General features: G+C 50.8%; 1 protein-coding gene across 6 annotated transcripts in view; it reads right to left on the reverse strand.

The window, feature by feature from the left end:
• Positions 1-18,199, reverse strand: part of LOC138511191 (uncharacterized) — a 699,527-nt gene that overhangs the window by 107,178 nt on the left and 574,150 nt on the right. For all 6 annotated transcript variants that reach the window (XM_069626707.1, XM_069626706.1, XM_069626705.1 and 3 more), the window contains exon 6: positions 4,184-4,250. In XM_069626707.1, coding sequence (XP_069482808.1) covers positions 4,184-4,250 — 67 coding nt within the window. The remainder of the gene's footprint in view (positions 1-4,183; positions 4,251-18,199) is intronic.

An 18,199-nucleotide genomic window follows, 5' to 3' on the forward strand; every position in this document is an offset into this window, starting at 1 on the left:
TGCCTCGGGTAGGTCCCCTCGGTGGCTTCAGGCTCTAGTTCTTTATACATTAGTCTGGTCTATCTGGGCACTCCTCAGTCTCTAGTGAAGAGGATCAACCCACATCTGAACCAGATCTCCCACCAGGTCTCTGATGGCTCCGACCATCGGAGCGCTGCGCTGGCTCCCTGTCGAGAAGCACGCGGAATTCAAGGCTCTTGGTATAGTTCATCGGGCCTTGTGTGATGGGGATCCACTATTACTATCCGCCCAGCTTCAGACATCTCATGGTGAGTTCCCAGACTCCCAAGGCCCGCTTTGGCAGACTCCATCCTTGCTCCATCTTTGTGATGGGGATCCATGATCACCATCCGCCCGGATTCAGACATCTCAATCTGAGTTCCCAGACTCCCAAGGCCAGCTTTGGCAGACTCCATCCTGGCTCCATCTTTGGGTAACAATCTTACAGCAAAGCCTAGATTTCTATGTCATCATTCACACTTCAGAGACGGCTGAATATTTGGATTTTGGAGTGACACCGTGACACAGCTTATATTGACACACTCGCAATCCCTCACAGCACCTAGAAGCCCTACTGGCATATTGCCATGCGCTACAAGTTCACATAATATATAACCTAACCTAGCAGTAGGCACTTGCAAGCCTTTGAGAGGCATTTCTATTGGTTCCAGTGGACAGAGGGGTGGGATTTGTACAAAGAACCCCTGAGCTGGGGGTGCTAGAGATTGCAGAGTTGACGCACCTCTGGAATAGAGGGGTTGCCCCCAGGACCTCGACCACTGGTGACCCTTAAATGACACATATTCTCTTGAACAGTCTCTCCTGTGGATCCTAGGCTGGCGAGACCACCAACTCCATGCAGATGCGCGGGACCTCGCTTAGTGCAGGACGCATGCTCTTGCCCCGGCCTGGCAGTTTAATCCTGGAAAAGGCCCCTCGATCCAGTGGTGACTTATCATCAGTGTCCCCACAAAGTCCCCTAAGTCGCTCTCTTTGAACAGCCTCAGTTGAGAACAGTGATGCAGACCCACTGCAGTTTTGAACATTGCAGTTTTGAAGTTCAGATGTCTTGGAACCTCACAGAAATACAGCTTCAAGGTTGGCACCTGCGTTTTATACATTTGTAAGTGCTTCCCTTTTGAGGTTGAAGTTCTGTGAAATAAACAACAACTCCAGGAGTGTATTTTATAATATTTAGGGAATGATTGCATTTGAGCATCAGGTGTTCACCTAACAGGAGTTATTTCTATTTATCTTTGTTTAGTAAGTGCTTCCATGTTAGGTGAGCAATTGTTGCAATATTTCCACGACAGAAAACTATATCTCCATACTTTCAAAATCTTCCTTAAGCAAGCTCAGAAAAGATCGGGGAAACATATGGGAGGAGCTACTTAATGGTTTGGTGCCGTGAGGGCCATTTAAGGGATAAAAAGGTGATGCCCATAACAGGAACAGCCTCTGATGAGAACAGTGATGCAGACCCACTGGCTGAACATTGCACTTTTGAAGTTCATATGTATTGGAACCTCACAGAAATACAGCCTCAAGGTTGGCACGTTGTTTCACCATCACCGTCTTGTGGCCAATGCTGGATTTGACTTTCATGGACGTTATCCTTTCTCAACTCTCATGCTGGACTTCCTTTGCATCTTGTGCTCATGGTGGCCAGAGGCGTAGCCAGGATTGTCTAGCAAATGGGGCCTGATGCTGATGTAGTTGGGCCCACAGCACTGACATTAACACCTGTAAATACCCACACTGCGCTGCTGAGTGGGCATTTGCAGATTTTGGGTGGGCCTTGCCCCTCAAGCCCTACCCTGCATACGTCTCTGATGGTGGCCCTGAATCATGCTGTTCCCATCTTCATCTTGTATCCTGGCTTGCGACATTATGTGTTACTACTGACTTCTGCAATTGTATTCACTCTCCCCTCTTGCTTCTCCACTCTTTTGCCTGATAACTCACTGTTCTTTCCTCCTTTCCCTTCTCTCTTTTCCTATTTCCTCCCCTTACTTTCTTCTATGCACTGACTATCAGAATTGTCCCTGGACCTAGTATGATAGCAACCTCGTCTGTCTCCTCCCCCCTCCCCTTACTTGTTTCCCCCACACCCTTTCCCCCCAGTATTATCTGAAATGTCATTGGGCCTAGTACGATATTCGCTTGTTTTGTTCCTCCCCTCCCTTTCTGCACCCCTCTCCCCCACCTTTTGTTTTCTCCGGCTCTACCAGAAATGTCGTCAGGCCTAGTACGGTAGTCGCCTGTCTGTTTCCATTTCCTTCCCACTCTCCCCCTCCCTTCCTTATCTATGTTTTAGCTCTTGCACTATCTGAAATGGTTATCAGGCTGAGTACAATAGTTAATTTCACATCCTTACTGTTCATGGCCTGTAAGAATGTCATTGTATTTTCCCTTGTGCCCTCCTTTGCCTTGAAGCGCTTTGAAACACATTGTGTATAGGCACTACATAGAAAAGCATATAATTTCATATGGACTGAAGCTCTAAGTCCATATTTAGGCTGTAATGCCTTCAGTGGCTGGTTGTATCGGCTGGTAATCCCATTGCCAAGGCAATAGCACTGAGCATACTGAGGGCCTTTAATGAGGGTGGCATGTCATTACCATCAAGTAAGGCCTGCCACTGAAGACATTATTGTGTCTGTTAGCCCCATGGCAAGGCAACCATGGCGCTAAAGGATTTCTTCATTGGGGGGAAAGGTAGCCCCGGGGATGGCTACTGGAGTCAAGATGGCCGCCAGCATGGAATTAGGAAGAACCCGTTTTCTATTTACATGGAAGCAGAAGGCATGGATGGGGGCGAAGACAGGAGCAGAGAGCAGGTCAGATACATGAGGTTTCCCTATTTCGCATCCTGTGTAGGAGGGATGACGGGGCGGTGAGGGATGGAAGCGTGATAAAGGCAGCCAACAGCTTGCTTGGAACCTATGCTTCAAGATATAGACCTTGTTCCAAGCAATATGATTGGCTGCTGCACCAACCCCGAGTGCAAATAACAGTTACTGCCCTGAAATAAATAAGCTCAAATACCAGTGAAACAGAGAAATCCACGCACTTAACCAATCGGTGCCTATGAGCTGGGTGTCCTGGAATAGGGCCTGAGCCATCTCTCGGGCTGTGGAATGCACCCAGATGATCCTGGGGGGCTTACCCAGACCAGAAACCCCTTTAACACAACCTTCATGTATATTTGAGCACTCCCGTGATCAACCAAGCCACTTGGGTCTATTAGGACATTGGATAGATCCCTGGAAAACCTTGTTGGGCCTAGAAACCGAGCCAGTTGAAGCCATTTACACAACAAAAAAATGCAGGGCAGCTTCTGGACATTCCCAAGGGCACAGAACCGAAGTGCAGGCAGACCCCTCGCCAATCTCCAGATCATAGCTGGCCAATCCCTCACACATCCCTGGAACCCTTCGGTTGGAAACGGCTTGGCTGGGATCCTCATTAGGGATGAGCCAAATACCGGCCACACCACAGAGGAAGCGGATGACAGAATGGGCGGGGAATCCGTCATTCGCTTCTAGGCATGCATTGCCTGGAGGATGCAATGCCCTCTCCCCGCTGAATGGGCAGAGCGGGAGAGGAGCAAGGCATGCAATCCTTTCGGCCAATTGGGAGGATGGAATGTTCTGCATGATGTCATTGGTTGGAAAACCTAGCGCTCCAGCCAACCACATGGGGTTCAGAGCATTCTGTCTTCCCGATTGGCTAAAATTCTTGCAAACCTGGTTCGCACCCGAAGCGGAAAGCGGGCTTCGGCGTGGGCAGGCGGTGATGGGTTTAGCGCAAGTATCTCTATGAAGGGGTATGATGATTTATCAAGGGTGAACTCCAGCACTTCTGCCACAGACATTTCCTCATCTCTGGTTATGATGCACTTTTCACCATTATTGCCTCTAATCTTTCACATTGCAAACCCACACTTTGTGCATTTTTTGCAGTGCCTTCCATGCTGCCAACCAGGCTCAGCGTGAATCTGCATCGGTTTCCTGAAAGGGCAATATTAAACTACAGGCACTTTTATCCACACGCACTTTTATCCACAGGCACTTTTATCCACACACGCTTTCTTCATGCGATAGGCTCTCGGTTGTACAGTCTCTTTGATCATATGGTGGGTTTCCCCCAGGAAGTCTAGCTCAAGGCAGAAGGCACTTACCTTCGTCAGAAACTTTGCCAAAGTACTGCAGAAGCTCCTTGTAGTAGCGGTTCTCATCTGGTCCAGCCTACAAGACACACAAAAGGTACAGCATGAGGAGTAAGATGTTTGGTAAAGCCTTGTGTCACCCATCCCCCAGCAAAAAATGGTCATACAGGTGGGTGTGAGTAAGGTCATACCCTCAGACAGAGAGCTTGGAAGGACCACTTCTTGGTATACACCCACAGGACACCCAGGGCAATCTCTCACCCTGCAGGCTTTGGTATACATGGAAGCGAGTCCATCATGCCAGCATCTGCATCCACCACCCACTCTTCATATGAAGCCAATGGGTAGTCCTGGCAAATCCTTATTGTATGGCCATATACCGCATGGTCTTCGTGTGCTCATGTTCCCTCCCCCCGGACCGCCCCAGCTCCGCCATTTGATATAGCCAATTCTCAACTGTTGTAAGACCGAGATTCGCCTCATCGGCACACCTGCTCCCTCCGTTCCTGTCACTCTCTGGCCGGCCTCTCTTGGCCCTCTTCCTGCTCCCACCTGTGAGGCTAAAAACCTTGGGGTCATCTTCGACTCCACACTCTCCTTCTCTCCTCACATCTCCAACGTCTCTAAGAAATCACACTACCAGCTGCACCTCCTCAGAGGTATTCTTCCTTTCTTCTCCTTCCCCCAGAAGCTCACTGTCTCCCGAGCTCTGGTTCTCTCTAGGCTGTACTACTGCAACAGCCTCTTTCTAAATCTGCCAACTTCTACTTTCCTCCCTCTGCAACTCATCCAGAACAGGACAGCGAGACTTGTCCATGGCCTCAAGCCCTGGGATCATATCTCTTCAGGACTGAAATCTCTACACTGGCTCCCAGTGGCTGCGAGGATTAAGTTCAAAACCCTCTGCATTGTCCAGAAGGCCTTCTGGGGCCTGGGGCCTCAATACCTTCAACTCTCTCTTCCTAAATATCTCCCTTCTCGAGCTCTTCGCTCATCCGCCTCCAACTCCCTCAGGGTCAGTCGCTTCTCCAAGCAAAGAGTTGGTGGGAGATTTCTTTCCTCAGCTGGGGCCTCCCTCTGGAACAGCCTCCCTTCCTTCCTGAAACTTGAGGAGAATCATCTCCGGTCAAAACCTTTCTCTTTTGCTTCTGCTTTTTCTCCTCTCCCGTGCTGACTTCCCGGCTGAAACTGTACTGGTTACCTAGCCACCCTCTGAACTCGGTTCCCAGGTCCCCTCCCCCGCCAGTCGCACACCTGGACTGCCTTTCTGGCAACCCCGGCACTTGGGAACTGTTTTCTGTATCCATACAGTCCCACTACCAGCACTTGACACCTGATGCCTGCACTTACCCCTGCACTTGCCACCTGCTGGCCTTACTTTTACTTATTTATTCTATTTTTCCATGTACTGCACTGTCCCGCCCCCTTCCCATGCACTTCCGCGATCTGAATGTCACCTGGCCTAGTAAGATCGTTGTCTCTGTCTTCCCTCTGTTCCCCCTCCCTTGCCTCGTCGCGCCTTGAAACACTTGTGTATAGGCGCGTTATAAATGCCATATCATATCATATCACTAATGGTATATCACCAATGGTAGTTCTCCACACATAAATAGAAATAAAAACCCTAACAGTGAACCCCCCCTGGCGTAATCTGTGGGCCACTCTTACTAGACCTAGAGGCAACCTGGTTTGCCCTGGTTTTCATGCTGCACCATCTACTACACAATCTGAATCCAAGCAAATGTCTGTACCTGCCAGCTCCATCACTGCCCGCTCCATACCCACCCGCTCCATACCTGCCCGCTCCATACCCACCAGCTCTATACCCACCTGCTCCATACCTGCCAGCTCCATCACTGCCCGCTCCATACCCACCCACTCCATACCTGCCCGCTCCATACCCACCAGCTCTATACCCACCAGCTCCATACCTGCCAGCTCCATCACTGCCCGCTCCATACCCACCCGCTCCATACCTGCCCGCTCCATACCCACCAGCTCTATACCCACCTGCTCCATACCTGCCAGCTCCATCACTGCCCGCTCCATACCCACCCACTCCATACCTGCCCGCTCCATACCCACCAGCTCTATACCCACCAGCTCCATACCTGCCAGCTCCATCACTGCCCGCTCCATACCCACCCGCTCCATAACTGCCCGCTCCATACCCACCAGCTCTATACCTGCCCGCTCCATACCCACCAGCTCTATACCCACCTGCTCCATACCTGCCAGCTCCATCACTGCCCGCTCCATACCCACCCACTCCATACCTGCCCGCTCCATACCCACCAGCTCTATACCCACCAGCTCCATACCTGCCAGCTCCATCACTGCCAGCTCCATACCCACCCGCTCCATACCTGCCAGCTCCATCACTGCCTGCTCCATACCCAGCTGCTCCATACCTGCCCACTCCATACCTACCAGCTCTATACCCACCCGCTCCATACCGGCCAGCTCCATACCTACCCGCTCCATGGCTGCCCGCTCCATCATGAGTAGCACAGAGAGGTGAAATGGGTGGAGTGAAGAAGCGCCCCCGCTCACTCCATCTACTATGACACAACCCTTCTCAAACAACAGCTTCTGTGTGTAGCTTCAGCATTGAATACCCTGAGTGAATAGTGGCAGTGTGTGGTGCATAGATAGTGGCAGTGTCCGGCACATAGATAGTGGCAGGGTGGGGTGCATAGATAGTGGCAGTGTGTGATGCGTAGATAGTGGCAGTGTGTGGTGCAGAGATAGGGGCAGTGTGCGGTGTGTAGATAGTAGCAGTGTGCAGTGCGTAGATAGTGGCAGTGTGCAGTCCGGAAATAGGGGCAGTTTCCGGTGCATAGATAGTAGCAGTGTGCAGTGCATAGATAGTGGCAGTGTGTGGTGCGTAGATAGCAGTGTGCAGCACGTAGATAGTAGCAGTGTGCAGTGCGGAAATAGGGGCAGTGTGCGATGCATAGATAGAGACAGTGTGCAGCACGGAAATAGTGGCAGTGTGCGGTGCATAAATAGGAGCAGTGTGCAGTGCATAGAGAAGGGCAGTGTGCAGTGCGTAGATAGTGGCAGTGTGCAATAGGTAGTGGCAGTCTGCGGTGCATTGATAGGGGCAGTGTGCAGTGCATAGATAAGTGCAGTGTGCAGTGCATAACTAGTGGGACTATGTGGTGCATAGATAGTGCCAGTATGAGGTGCATAGTTAGTGGCAGTCTGCAGTGCGTATATAGTGGCACGATGCGGTGCATAGTTAGTTGCAGTATGCAGTGCTTAGATAGTAGCATTGTGCGGTGCATAGATAGTGACAGTACGCGGTGCATAGATAGTGGCAGTGTGAAGTGCGTAGATAGTGGCAGTGTGTGGTGCGTAGATAGTGGCAGTGTGCAGTGCATACATAGTGTCGGTATGCAGTGCATAGGTAGTGGCAGTCTGTGGTGCACAGACAGTGACAGTCTGCGGTGCATAGACAGTGACAGTGTGCAGTGCATAGACAATGGCACTCTGCGGTGTGTAGATAGTGGCAGTCTATGGTGTGTAGATAGTGAGACCAGCTGGCCTGTCAGCTTCGAGTCCTCGTTTAGCTAGGAAGAGAAATTGGGTCCAATGGGCAATGGCATCAAGGAGGATCATTTGGTTCTCCTTATCGACAAAGTCAAAGTCTCTAGGGTACACGGCCCGGATGGAATCCCCAACCTGGTTTTCAAGAGAGTGACAGCAAACTGTGGGCTATGGCTTTGCGGGTCCTGTTTAGGTACATAGTGCAGACGGGTAAATTGCCAGACAGCAGGCGGAGGTCCATCATGGTCCCGATTTTTAAAAAAGGTGGAAGATTAGAACCTTTGAACTACCGGCTACTGGCCATGATGGACTCCAACCAGAAAGGGTTTGCCAATATTCTTTGGGAGAGCTTGTCTAGTTGGTTGGAAGAAAGGGATATCCTGAGTATATTCCAGGCGGGCTTACAAAAGAGATATAACACAATTACAAGTATTGCCACGCTACCGTTTCTTATCCATAAAAGCACTAAGGGGGTAGGCAGACTCTGTTGTTGCTATGTGGACTTCTCCAAAGCATCTGACTTGGTCTCAAGATCTAAATTATGGACCAAATTAAAAGAATGGGGTTTTGACCCTCAATTGTTGTATTTCATGCAATCCTTATATGCAACAAATACATCAATTGCCATTCAACTTAGCTCTGAGGGTCATCATTCCGAATTTGTACAAACAAACTTGGGCCTCAAGCAGGTCTGTGCACTCATCCCAATTCTATATAATGCTTATACAGTAGATATGGAAATAGCATTAATGTCACCACATACTTTGCCAACAAGAATAAATGGCATAAAAGTGGTCAGTATGTTATACGCTGACTATATTATCATCCTCAACCAAACACAAATTGGGTTGCAGCGTACCCTGAATGCTCTGTCCACCTATGCCAGGGACAATGAAATGGTCATACAGACCAAGACGATGAGTCTAGGGGGGGTCCCATAGAACTGTAGAAAGATCTAAATGGCAGATGGAGGAAACGGTCTTGGAAAGTGCCCAGGAGGTCCTCCACTTGGGATTTACCATAACAACTAGACCATCCGCATCCTTTTACGAGTCCTTTGTATTTGAAAAAATCTGGAAACAATGGTTGGTCATAAAAAAAACATTGTGGGAGAAGTAATATACAGGGATGTGTAGAGATTTACAGGACGAGTATTGCTCCCTTAGTATTATATGCTCTAGAAGCTTTACTGCTGGCTCATGTATGTTGGCGGAAGCAACGCAAGGCCAAATTACCACAATCAATCATAAACCTCTCTAGGGGAGTACCAGTTGAGGATCTGAGACTTGAATATGGTCTCCAATCCCTGTATTAAATGTGGGCATTCAGAAAAGTGTTATTGTATGCTAAACTGCACACAGCTGATCAGTCTTCTAATGACTTACAGAGGTTGCTAGGTCAAGAGAGGGAAGGAGCGTGTCACAATTACTTTAACTTTCACCAAAAGATATTTGTCAGATGTGGGATTATGTTTGGATGTCTTTCAAATCTGCCCCGATTATGAAAGGGCTATTAAAAGCAAGGCGCGGCAAATGGCCTTGGCAGGTAGCATTGATAGATTGTATAAATTGAAGAGATATAGGGAATACTCGCTCCAAAGTGTTAAGTGCGGGCGCCACATAGCTACCTCACTAAATGCTCTAGCCCAGAATTGAGGCGTTTTACAATGCAGCTCCGTCTTAATATCTTGCAGACTAAAGATTATGTTAGTCATTGGGAAAATGTTATAATACAGGATAGTGGCAATGTCGGTGCATAGATAGTGACAGTATGTGGTGAGTAGATAGTGGCAGTATGTGGTGCATAGATAGTGGCAGTGTGTGGTGCATAGATAGTGGCAGTGTGTGGTGCATAGATAGTGGCAGCGTGTGGTGCATAGATAGTGGCAGTGTGCGGTGCATAGATAGTGGCAGTGTGTGGTGCATAGATAGTGGCAGTGTGCGGTGCATAGATAGTGGCAGTATGTGGTGAGTAGATAGTGGCAGCGTGTGGTGCGTAGATAGTGGCAGTGTGTGGTGCATAGATAGTGGCAGTGTGCGGTGCATAGATAGTGGCAGTATGTGGTGAGTAGATAGTGGCAGTATGTGGTGCATAGATAGTGGCAGTGTGTGGTGCATAGATAGTGGCAGTGTGGTGCATAGATATGGGCAGTGTGCGGTGCATAGATAGTGGCAGTGTGCAGTGCATAGATAGGGGCAGTGTGCGGTGCATAGATAGTGGCAGTGTGCGGTGCATAGATAGTGGCAGTATGTGGTGAGTAGATAGTGGCAGTATGTGGTGCATAGATAGTGGCAGTGTGTGGTGCATAGATAGTGGCAGTGTGTGGTGCATAGATATGGGCAGTGTGTGGTGCATAGATAGTGGCAGTGTACGGTGCATAGATAGAGGCAGTGTGTGGTGCATAGATATGGGCAGTGTGCGGTGCATAGTTAGTGGCAGTGTTTGGTGCATAGATAGGGGCAGTGTGTGGTGCATAGATAGTGGCAGTGTGCAGTGCATAGATAGTGGCAGTGTGCAGTGCATAGATAGGGGCAGTGTGTGGAGCATAGATAGGGGCAGTGTGCAGTGCATAGATAGTGGCAGCTTGCGGTGCATGGACAGTGGCAGTGTGCAGTGCATAGATAGGGGCAGTGTGCGGTGCATGGATAGTGGCAGCTTGTGGTGCATGGATAGTGGCAGTGTGCAGTGCATAGATAGTGGCAGTGTGCAGTGCATAGATAGGGGCAGTGTGTGGTGCATGGATAGTGGCAGCTTGCGGTGCATGGATAGTGGCAGTGTGCAGTGCATAGATAGGGGCAGTGTGTGGTGCATGGATAGTGGCAGCTTGCGGTGCATGGATAGTGGCAGTGTGCGGTGCATGGATAGGGGCAGTGTGGGGTGCATGGATAGTGGCAGCTTGCGGTGCATGGATAGTGGCAGTGTGCAGTGCATAGATAGGGGCAGTGTGCGGTGCATGGATAGTGGCAGCTTGCGGTGCATGGATAGGGGCAGTGTGCCATGCATAGATAGGGGCAGTGTGCGGTGCATAGATAGGGGCAGCGTGCGGTCCATAGATAGGGGCAGTGTGCTGTGCACGGATAGTGGCAGCTTGCGGTGCATGGATAGTGGCAGTGTGCAGTGCGTAGATAGGGGCAGTGTGCGGTGCATGGATAGTGGCAGCTTGCGGTGCATGGATAGTGGCAGTGTGCAGTGCGTAGATAGGGGCAGTGTGCGGTGCATGGATAGTGGCAGCTTGTGGTGCATGGATAGTGGCAGTGTGCAGTGCATAGATAGGGGCAGTGTGCAGTGCATGGATAGTGGCAGTGTGCGGTACATTGATAGGGGCAGCGTGCGGTGCATAGATAGGGGCAGTCTGCGGTGCATAGATAGGGGCAGTGTGCGGTGCATGGATAGTGGGAGTGTGCGGTGCATTGATAGGGGCAGTGTGCGGTGCATAGATAGGGGCAGTGTGCAGTGCATGGATAGTGGCAGTGTACGGTGCATAGATAGGGGCAGTGTGCAGTGCATAGATAGTGGCAGTGTGCGGTGCATGGATAGAGGCAGTGTGTGGTGCATAGATAGGGGCAGTGTGCGGTGCATAGATAGTGGCAGTGTGCGTTGCATGGATAGGGGCAGTGTGTGGTGCATAGATAGGGGCAGTGTGCGGTGCATGGATAGTGGCAGTGTGCTGTGCATAGATAGGGGCAGTGTGCGGTGCATAGATAGTGGCAGTGTGCGGTGCATAGATAGGGGCAGTGTGCGGTGCATGGATAGTGGCAGCTTGTGGTGCATGGACAGTGGCAGTGTGCAGTGCATAGATAGGGGCAGTGTGCGGTGCATAGATAGTGGCAGTGTGCGGTGCATAGATAGGGGCAGTGTGCGGTGCATGGATAGTGGCAGCTTGTGGTGCATGGACAGTGGCAGTGTGCAGTGCATAGATAGGGGCAGTGTGCGGTGCATAGATGGCCTTGGAGAAGGTTAGATGTTGCAATGCCGTTTGCATAGTACACACCACTGCATTGACATTTATTTGCATTGCACAATCTTGAGCATCCGTCCCTCAAATCATGTCACATATATCATTCTGAAAAGTCGCAAACGAGGCCAAACATGTTTGCGATTTTTAACATATTTGAGCTGTATCTGATTTCGGCTGCAAGGTCATGTTTAAAGGGCCACTGAACATAAATGATGGCATTATTCAGAGCTATGGCTTCATTTGATCTGAGTCCTTGTGTGGTGCACTGTGTGCCTTCAGGGCCACTTGAGAACAAGTGGGCGGTGAAAAGAGGAGGCCATGGAGCGAGGCACTGGTGAGAAGGTGGAGAGAGGGCTTGGGAAGCCGGTGGAGCGAGGCACCGGGGAGAAGGTGGAGAGAGGGCTTTGGAAGGCCGTGGAGCGAGGCACTGGTGAGGTGGTGGAGAGAGGGCTTGGGAAGGCGGTGGAGCGAAGCTCTGGTGAGGTGGTGGAGAGAGGGCTTGGGAAGGCGGTGGCGCGAGGTGTTGGGGATAAGGTGGAGAGAGGGCTTGGGAAGGCGGTGGAGCGAGGCACCGGGGAGAAGGTGGAGAGAGGGCTTTGGAAGGCCGTGGAGCGAGGCACTGGTGAGGTGGTGGAGAGAGGGCTTGGGAAGGCGGTGGAGCGAGGCTCTGGTGAGGTGGTGGAGAGAGGGCTTGGGAAGGCGGCGGCGCGAGGTGTTGGGGATAAGGTGGAGAGAGGGCTTGGGAAGGCGGTGGAGCGAGGCACTGGTGAGAAGGTGGAGAGAGGGCTTGGGAAGGCGGTGGAGTGAGGTATTGGGGAGAAGGTGGAGAGAGGGCTTGGGAAGCCGGTGGAGCGAGGTATTGGGGAGAAGGTGGAGAGAGGGCTTGGGAAGGCCGTGGAGCGAGGTATTGGGGAGAAGGTGGAGAGAGGGCTTGGGAAAGCCGTGGAGCAAGGCACTGGTGAGGTGGTGGAGAGAGGGCTTGGGAAGGCAGTGGAGCGAGATGTTGGGAAGAAGGTGGAGAGAGGGCTTGGGAAGGCGGTGGAGCGAGGCGCTGGGGAGAAGGTGGAGAGAGGGCTTGGGAAGGCGGTGGAGTGAGGTTTTGGGGATAAGGTGGAGAGGGCTTGGGAAGGTGGTGGAGCGAGGTGTTGGGGATAAGGTGGAGAGAAGCCTTGGGAAGGCGGTGGAGCGAGGTGTTGGGGATAAGGTGGAGAGAGGGCTTGGGAAGCCGGTGGAGCGAGGTATTGGGGAGAAGGTGGAGAGAGGGCTTGGGAAGGCTGTGGAGCGAGGTACTGTTGAGGTGGTGGAGAGAGGGCTTGGGAAGGCGGTGGAGTGAGGCTCTGGTGAGGTGGTGGAGAGAGGGCTTGGGAAGGCGGTGGTACGAGGTATTGGGGAGAAGGTGGAGAGAGGGCTTGCGAAGGCCGTGAAGAGAGGCACTGGTGAGGTGGTGGAGAGAGGGTTTGGGAAGGCCGTGGAGCGAGGCTCTGGTGAGGTGGTGGAGAGAGGGCTTGGGAAGGTCATGGGGTGAGGCATTGGGGAGGAGGGTAAGAGAGGGCTTGGCAAGGCGGTGGCGTGAGGTATTGGGGAGAAGGTGGAGAGAGGGCTTGGGAAGCCGGTGGAGCGAGGTATTGGGGAGAAGGTGGAGAGAGGGCTTGGGAAGGTCGTGGAGCGAGGCACTGGTGAGGTGGTGGAGAGAGGGCTTGGGAAGGACGTGGAGCGAGGCACTGGTGAGGTGGTGGAAAGAGGGCTTGGGAAGGCTGTGGAGCGAGGCACTGGTGAGGTGGTGGAGAGAGGGCTTGGGAAGGTCATGGAGTGAGGAATTGGGGAGGAGGTGAAGAGAGGGCTTGGGAAGGCGGTGGCACAAGGTATTGGGGAGAAGTGGACAGAGGGTTTGGGAAGGCGGTGGAGCGAGGTGTTGGGGAGAAGGTGGAGAGAGCTTGGGAAGGCCGTGGAGCGAGGCACTGGTCAGGTGGTGGGGAGAGGGTTTGGGAAGGCCATGGAGCGAGGCACTGGTGAGGTGGTGGAGAGAGGGCTTGGGAAGGTCATGGGGTGAAGCATTGGGGAGGAGGTGAAGAAAGGGCTTGGGAAGGCGGTGGCGCAAGGTATTGGGGAGAAGGTGGACAGAGGGTTTGGTAAGGCGGTGGAGCGAGCCACTGGGGAGGAGGTCGAGAGAGGGCTTGGGAAGGTCATGGAGTGAGGCATTGGGGCAGAGAGGAAGAGGGGGTTTAGGAAGGCCATGGAGTGAGGCATTAGTGAGAAGGTGGAGAGAGGGCTTGGGAAGGTCATGGAGTGAGGCATTGGTGAGGAGATGGACAGAGGGCTTGGGAAGGTCATGGAGTGAGGCATTGGTGAGGAGATGGACAGAGGGCTTGGGAAGGTCATGGAGTAAGGCACCGTTGAAGAGATGGAGAGGAGATGGGAGGGTAACTAGGAAGCGTGGAGAGACTAACACAGTCCAGGTGGGAAGAGGAAAGAGGAGGTGATACCCAGAAGAGGCTGGAAAGAGTGGGAGTAAGGAGGTGGGAGGAGACATTCAGGAATGGGGATGGAGAGAACGTCATGAAGGGGAAAAGAAACCATGAGGAGGTTGGCGGTACCAGAGAAAGAGGCAGCAGGAGGAGCTCTTTAAAGATGAGAGATAATATGAGTTATCAATGTATATGTAGAAAGAGCGAGAACACCAAGGTGACACAGAAGACTGCAGAGGAGTTTAACACGATGATCACTAAGATAGAACCCTGGAAGTCTGAGAGGGGGGGCCTTTGGCCAAGCATCGAGGCCGTGCAGAGGTGACCCCCACAGACATGAAAGCATGGCAGTGCATCAAGGAGGAAAGAAAGGCTGGCTCCCTGAGGGACAGGCCCAGGACCCGGAGAATTGGAGGTGGCAAGGAACTGGATGGCAAGCTACTAATCCTTGCCAGCCTCATGGTGGAATACTTGGGGCTTTGTCAGATATGACCAGACCCCATCGTCTACCATTCGGCTGATCCAGCAGCCAGGATCACGTGGGCTTAGAGACCCGGAAGCAAGAAGATGTTTGCATCAATCAAAAGAAGAAGCAGTGGAAGAAACCATTCTACTGGGGGGGAGGCCACCCCGCTGTGAGATTTGCGTTGTGTTTTACTGATTTTGGGCCACCCTTGTACATGACCCCAATACACCTTTGTGTCTCTGATTCCTGTTGATTATACTCAGCCTCGTGGCAGTGGTCAGCGTATAGAGCCCAATAGAAGACACCATGGCCGGTGAGAAGTGATCAGAGCCCCTCAGCCCCTTGAAAGGCTGGATAGTTCTCACCAGGAGTCCAGTGCGGGGGTCATGGCGTCACAGGGCGGCTACATTGGTATGGTGCGTGATCATTCTGCGCCTTGAGTCTTGGGGATCCTATTTTACTATGGCCTTTTAGGACGCTCCTAGAGAATTATAAGACTGCCATGCGAAGGATGCCCTTACTTCTAATATTAATTAAAACACTCTGTTTGGAAAACAAAAGAGCAGCCAATGGCCAGGCAATAGAAGAAGAACCTCGGGTGTACACATGGTGGCCATTTTACTGTAAGAACACCTGGGCGAGGACAGTCTTTTGATAAGCAACCGAAGGAGTCCTGGTCATGGCCCCTAACGGCCTTCTCACTTGCCTTTCCAGGCGCCTACCCATGCTTAACCAATGCAAAAGCATTGGATAGAGTGGATGGCGCTACCCTGCTTCACCGACTGGACCTCCAGGTGCACGTCTCGATGGTGGAAAGGCGCTAGTTTCAGTATTTTCTAGACTATGACACAGAGTTTCCAACTAGGTCCCCACAAGTGGAGGACACCACCCTGAATTATAGTGTTTCCCAGAAATGTCCAGGTACAAAACAGCAATACATGTGTGGGGATCCACAAGACTGTTGTGTGTCTTGTGCAGGTATGCAATGGCAACCTCTTTGGAAGCCAATGTTTTAAATACCCTCCCAGGTTGGGCATCATTTGACACTGCACTGCTGGGCAACTTCCAATTGCTATAATGCGCTACGGAGTCCGATGGAAGCCTCTCAAGTTCTAATGGAATTTTTTTAACTTTTGGATGGCTAAGCGAGAACTTATTTTTAATGTATTTTAACAGATCCTAATATTGGACCCTAAAATGTAAGTTTAAATAAAGCATGTCTACTTCAGCTCTACCAGGGGACAACCAAATATATTTCAATGTGATTGGAAGTCACGCAGAATTTGGCACATTTTTTATTAATTTTCTTAAGATAGCGTAAGATGGCGGCAAGGAAGCGCCCTGGAGATCGGCCTAGCAAACATATTCGTTATCCTATTGGACCTAGGCTACTTGGGCCTTTATCTGAGCAGCCCAATCAGAGCCCTTTTAACTGGAGAATACCCCACTGATAAAGATCAGACCTATGAAAGCAATGACACACTGACCTTGGTCACCTGCATGAGGTTGTGAAACAGGTCACTGATTGGATCGCCTCCACCAGTTGAGAAAGATCATTAAGCTTTTCCCATAAATGACCATTGGTGGTTGGTCAGGAAGCTTGGCGAATGAAGCCCTCACCACAAACAGCTGTTGGTATTCTGCACTACACAGATGGGAATCCCAAAAGGGCAGGCTCAGTCCTCCCTGCTTCCAGGATCTATACATTTGAACTCTTAACTTGAGTAATAGTATACCTTGTTATTACTATATGTGAACGTGCAAGGGATGCGGGATGAAGATTTGTATATATATTAGTATTTTTATCCTATTTGTTGGTACATCCCACCTTTCAGTGCTCACTGTGCCTTCCTCTGAAAGCATCCAGCACAATGGTTTAGGGGGGCTGTTGGGTACGATTGCACCGAGTGGTGGGATAGTGTTGGAGTGGGATAGGAGGAACGATTAGGAAGTACCAAAGCAGAAAAGTGGAGTTTGGGGTAACAGCTAAGGAGGAGCTAGTAGTGACGGAGGAGTAGGAGATGGTACTAACTGAGGAGGAGGAGGTGGTAGCACCCGAGGAAGAGCAGAAGCCCCTAAGGAGAAGTTGTAGATAGTGGAAGGACCAACAGAGGAGAGAAGCGAAGATGGCTGTCTCCAAGTCAGAAAGGGCACGAAGGCACAAGGAGGCTGGCTGAGGAGAGGAGAGATGAGGGGTTGTCAAGGTTTCAGAAACGGGCATGAGAGGCAACGTGCCAGCACCCTAGGACCTGCCAGAACCCTCCCGTCCCCTTGCCGTAGATACTGTGGCAACATTGACAACTGGTCTAAGAGATTTTGTACTGATCAAGAGCGGAAAAAAGCTTTCAGGGATCCTTGAGGACCCCACAATGCCTCTGGGGTGTGAGGTGTTATTACACAAACACATACACAGACAGTGAAATGGACTTCATTTGGTTTATCCTTGACCGCTTTGTTGGTGGATATATATGTTTCTCAATAAAGGTTTTTTGAGCCCTCTCCCCCCAGTTAGTCTTCTGTGCATCCTGCATGGACGTCCGGACAGAAGTCACAGAGTAGACCTTGTTGGTTGAGATGATCATGAAGTAGTTTGGCAAATGCTTTCAGGGTGATTTTTCTGATAATTGGAAGGCTGGTGATAGACCAGCATTTTGGGAGGATGTCTGGGTCTAGTCAGGCCTTTTTGAGGAGCGGTTAGAGGAGCCTTGTTTTAGTAGGTTGGAGCAATATTTGACTTCCAGAAAGAGGGGTTTGCTCTTACTGGCTGCTGCTGTGGTGGCTGTTGATTAATGTGTAGCTTTTACTTTGCTGTGGTGTATCTGACATGTGCTGCAGAGGGTCTTTGAGGTGTGTGTTTTATGCCACAATTTTTCTTGTGTTCAGATGATCTACTTGTTGTCTGTTAGTTCCTGAGGATACCATGAGGGGAGGGTTTAGTCCTGGGGACATTGTTTCATGGATGTGTGAAAACAAATCGGTACAAATAACCTAATACTAAAAAAATGAACCAGAAATTACCTAATTTATTTGACCGATAACAGTAGATATTTTTGTGTATGTATGGTAAATAATAGGTGGGGGGGTGTCGTAACGGTTTAAATTAGGAGAGGGGGCTGAACGGGCTGGGGGGGGACTCCCCTTGCATTATAAACAAAGAAAGTTAAAAAATCAAAAAGTTGTATTCGTTTTTCGGTCACAAAAATCAGGTTTTTTCTCAATTAGTTTTTTTCTCGAAAATATCATGGATATTTGTGTGAATATATACCCGTTGCATCAGGGCGTGGTCAAAGGGTGATGTGAGGGTGCGCATGTCAAAGTTGACTGCGCTAACTGAGGCGTGTGTTGCCAGTCTTTTGTCTAGAGCTCCCATGGGGCAGTTCTTGAAGACGCGGCATCTGAGATGGTGAGCTTACCCTGTCCCTTGTCAGTGGTGGAGGCTCTGGGTGAGATGGATGGAGATGGCAGCGTTGTCTGTCTAGTAAAGTGTGATATCGTCCCTTCCCTGGTTTGTGAGTATGCCAGTTGGTTGTACACTAATGGGTCTATCTCGCAAGATGAATGGGGGTCTTGCTCTCAGAAGATGTGAC

Source organism: Ambystoma mexicanum, chromosome 6p, assembly GCF_040938575.1.
Source record: "Ambystoma mexicanum isolate Mex_15411 chromosome 6p, UKY_AmexF1_1, whole genome shotgun sequence".
Classification (NCBI taxonomy): domain Eukaryota; kingdom Metazoa; phylum Chordata; class Amphibia; order Caudata; family Ambystomatidae; genus Ambystoma; species Ambystoma mexicanum.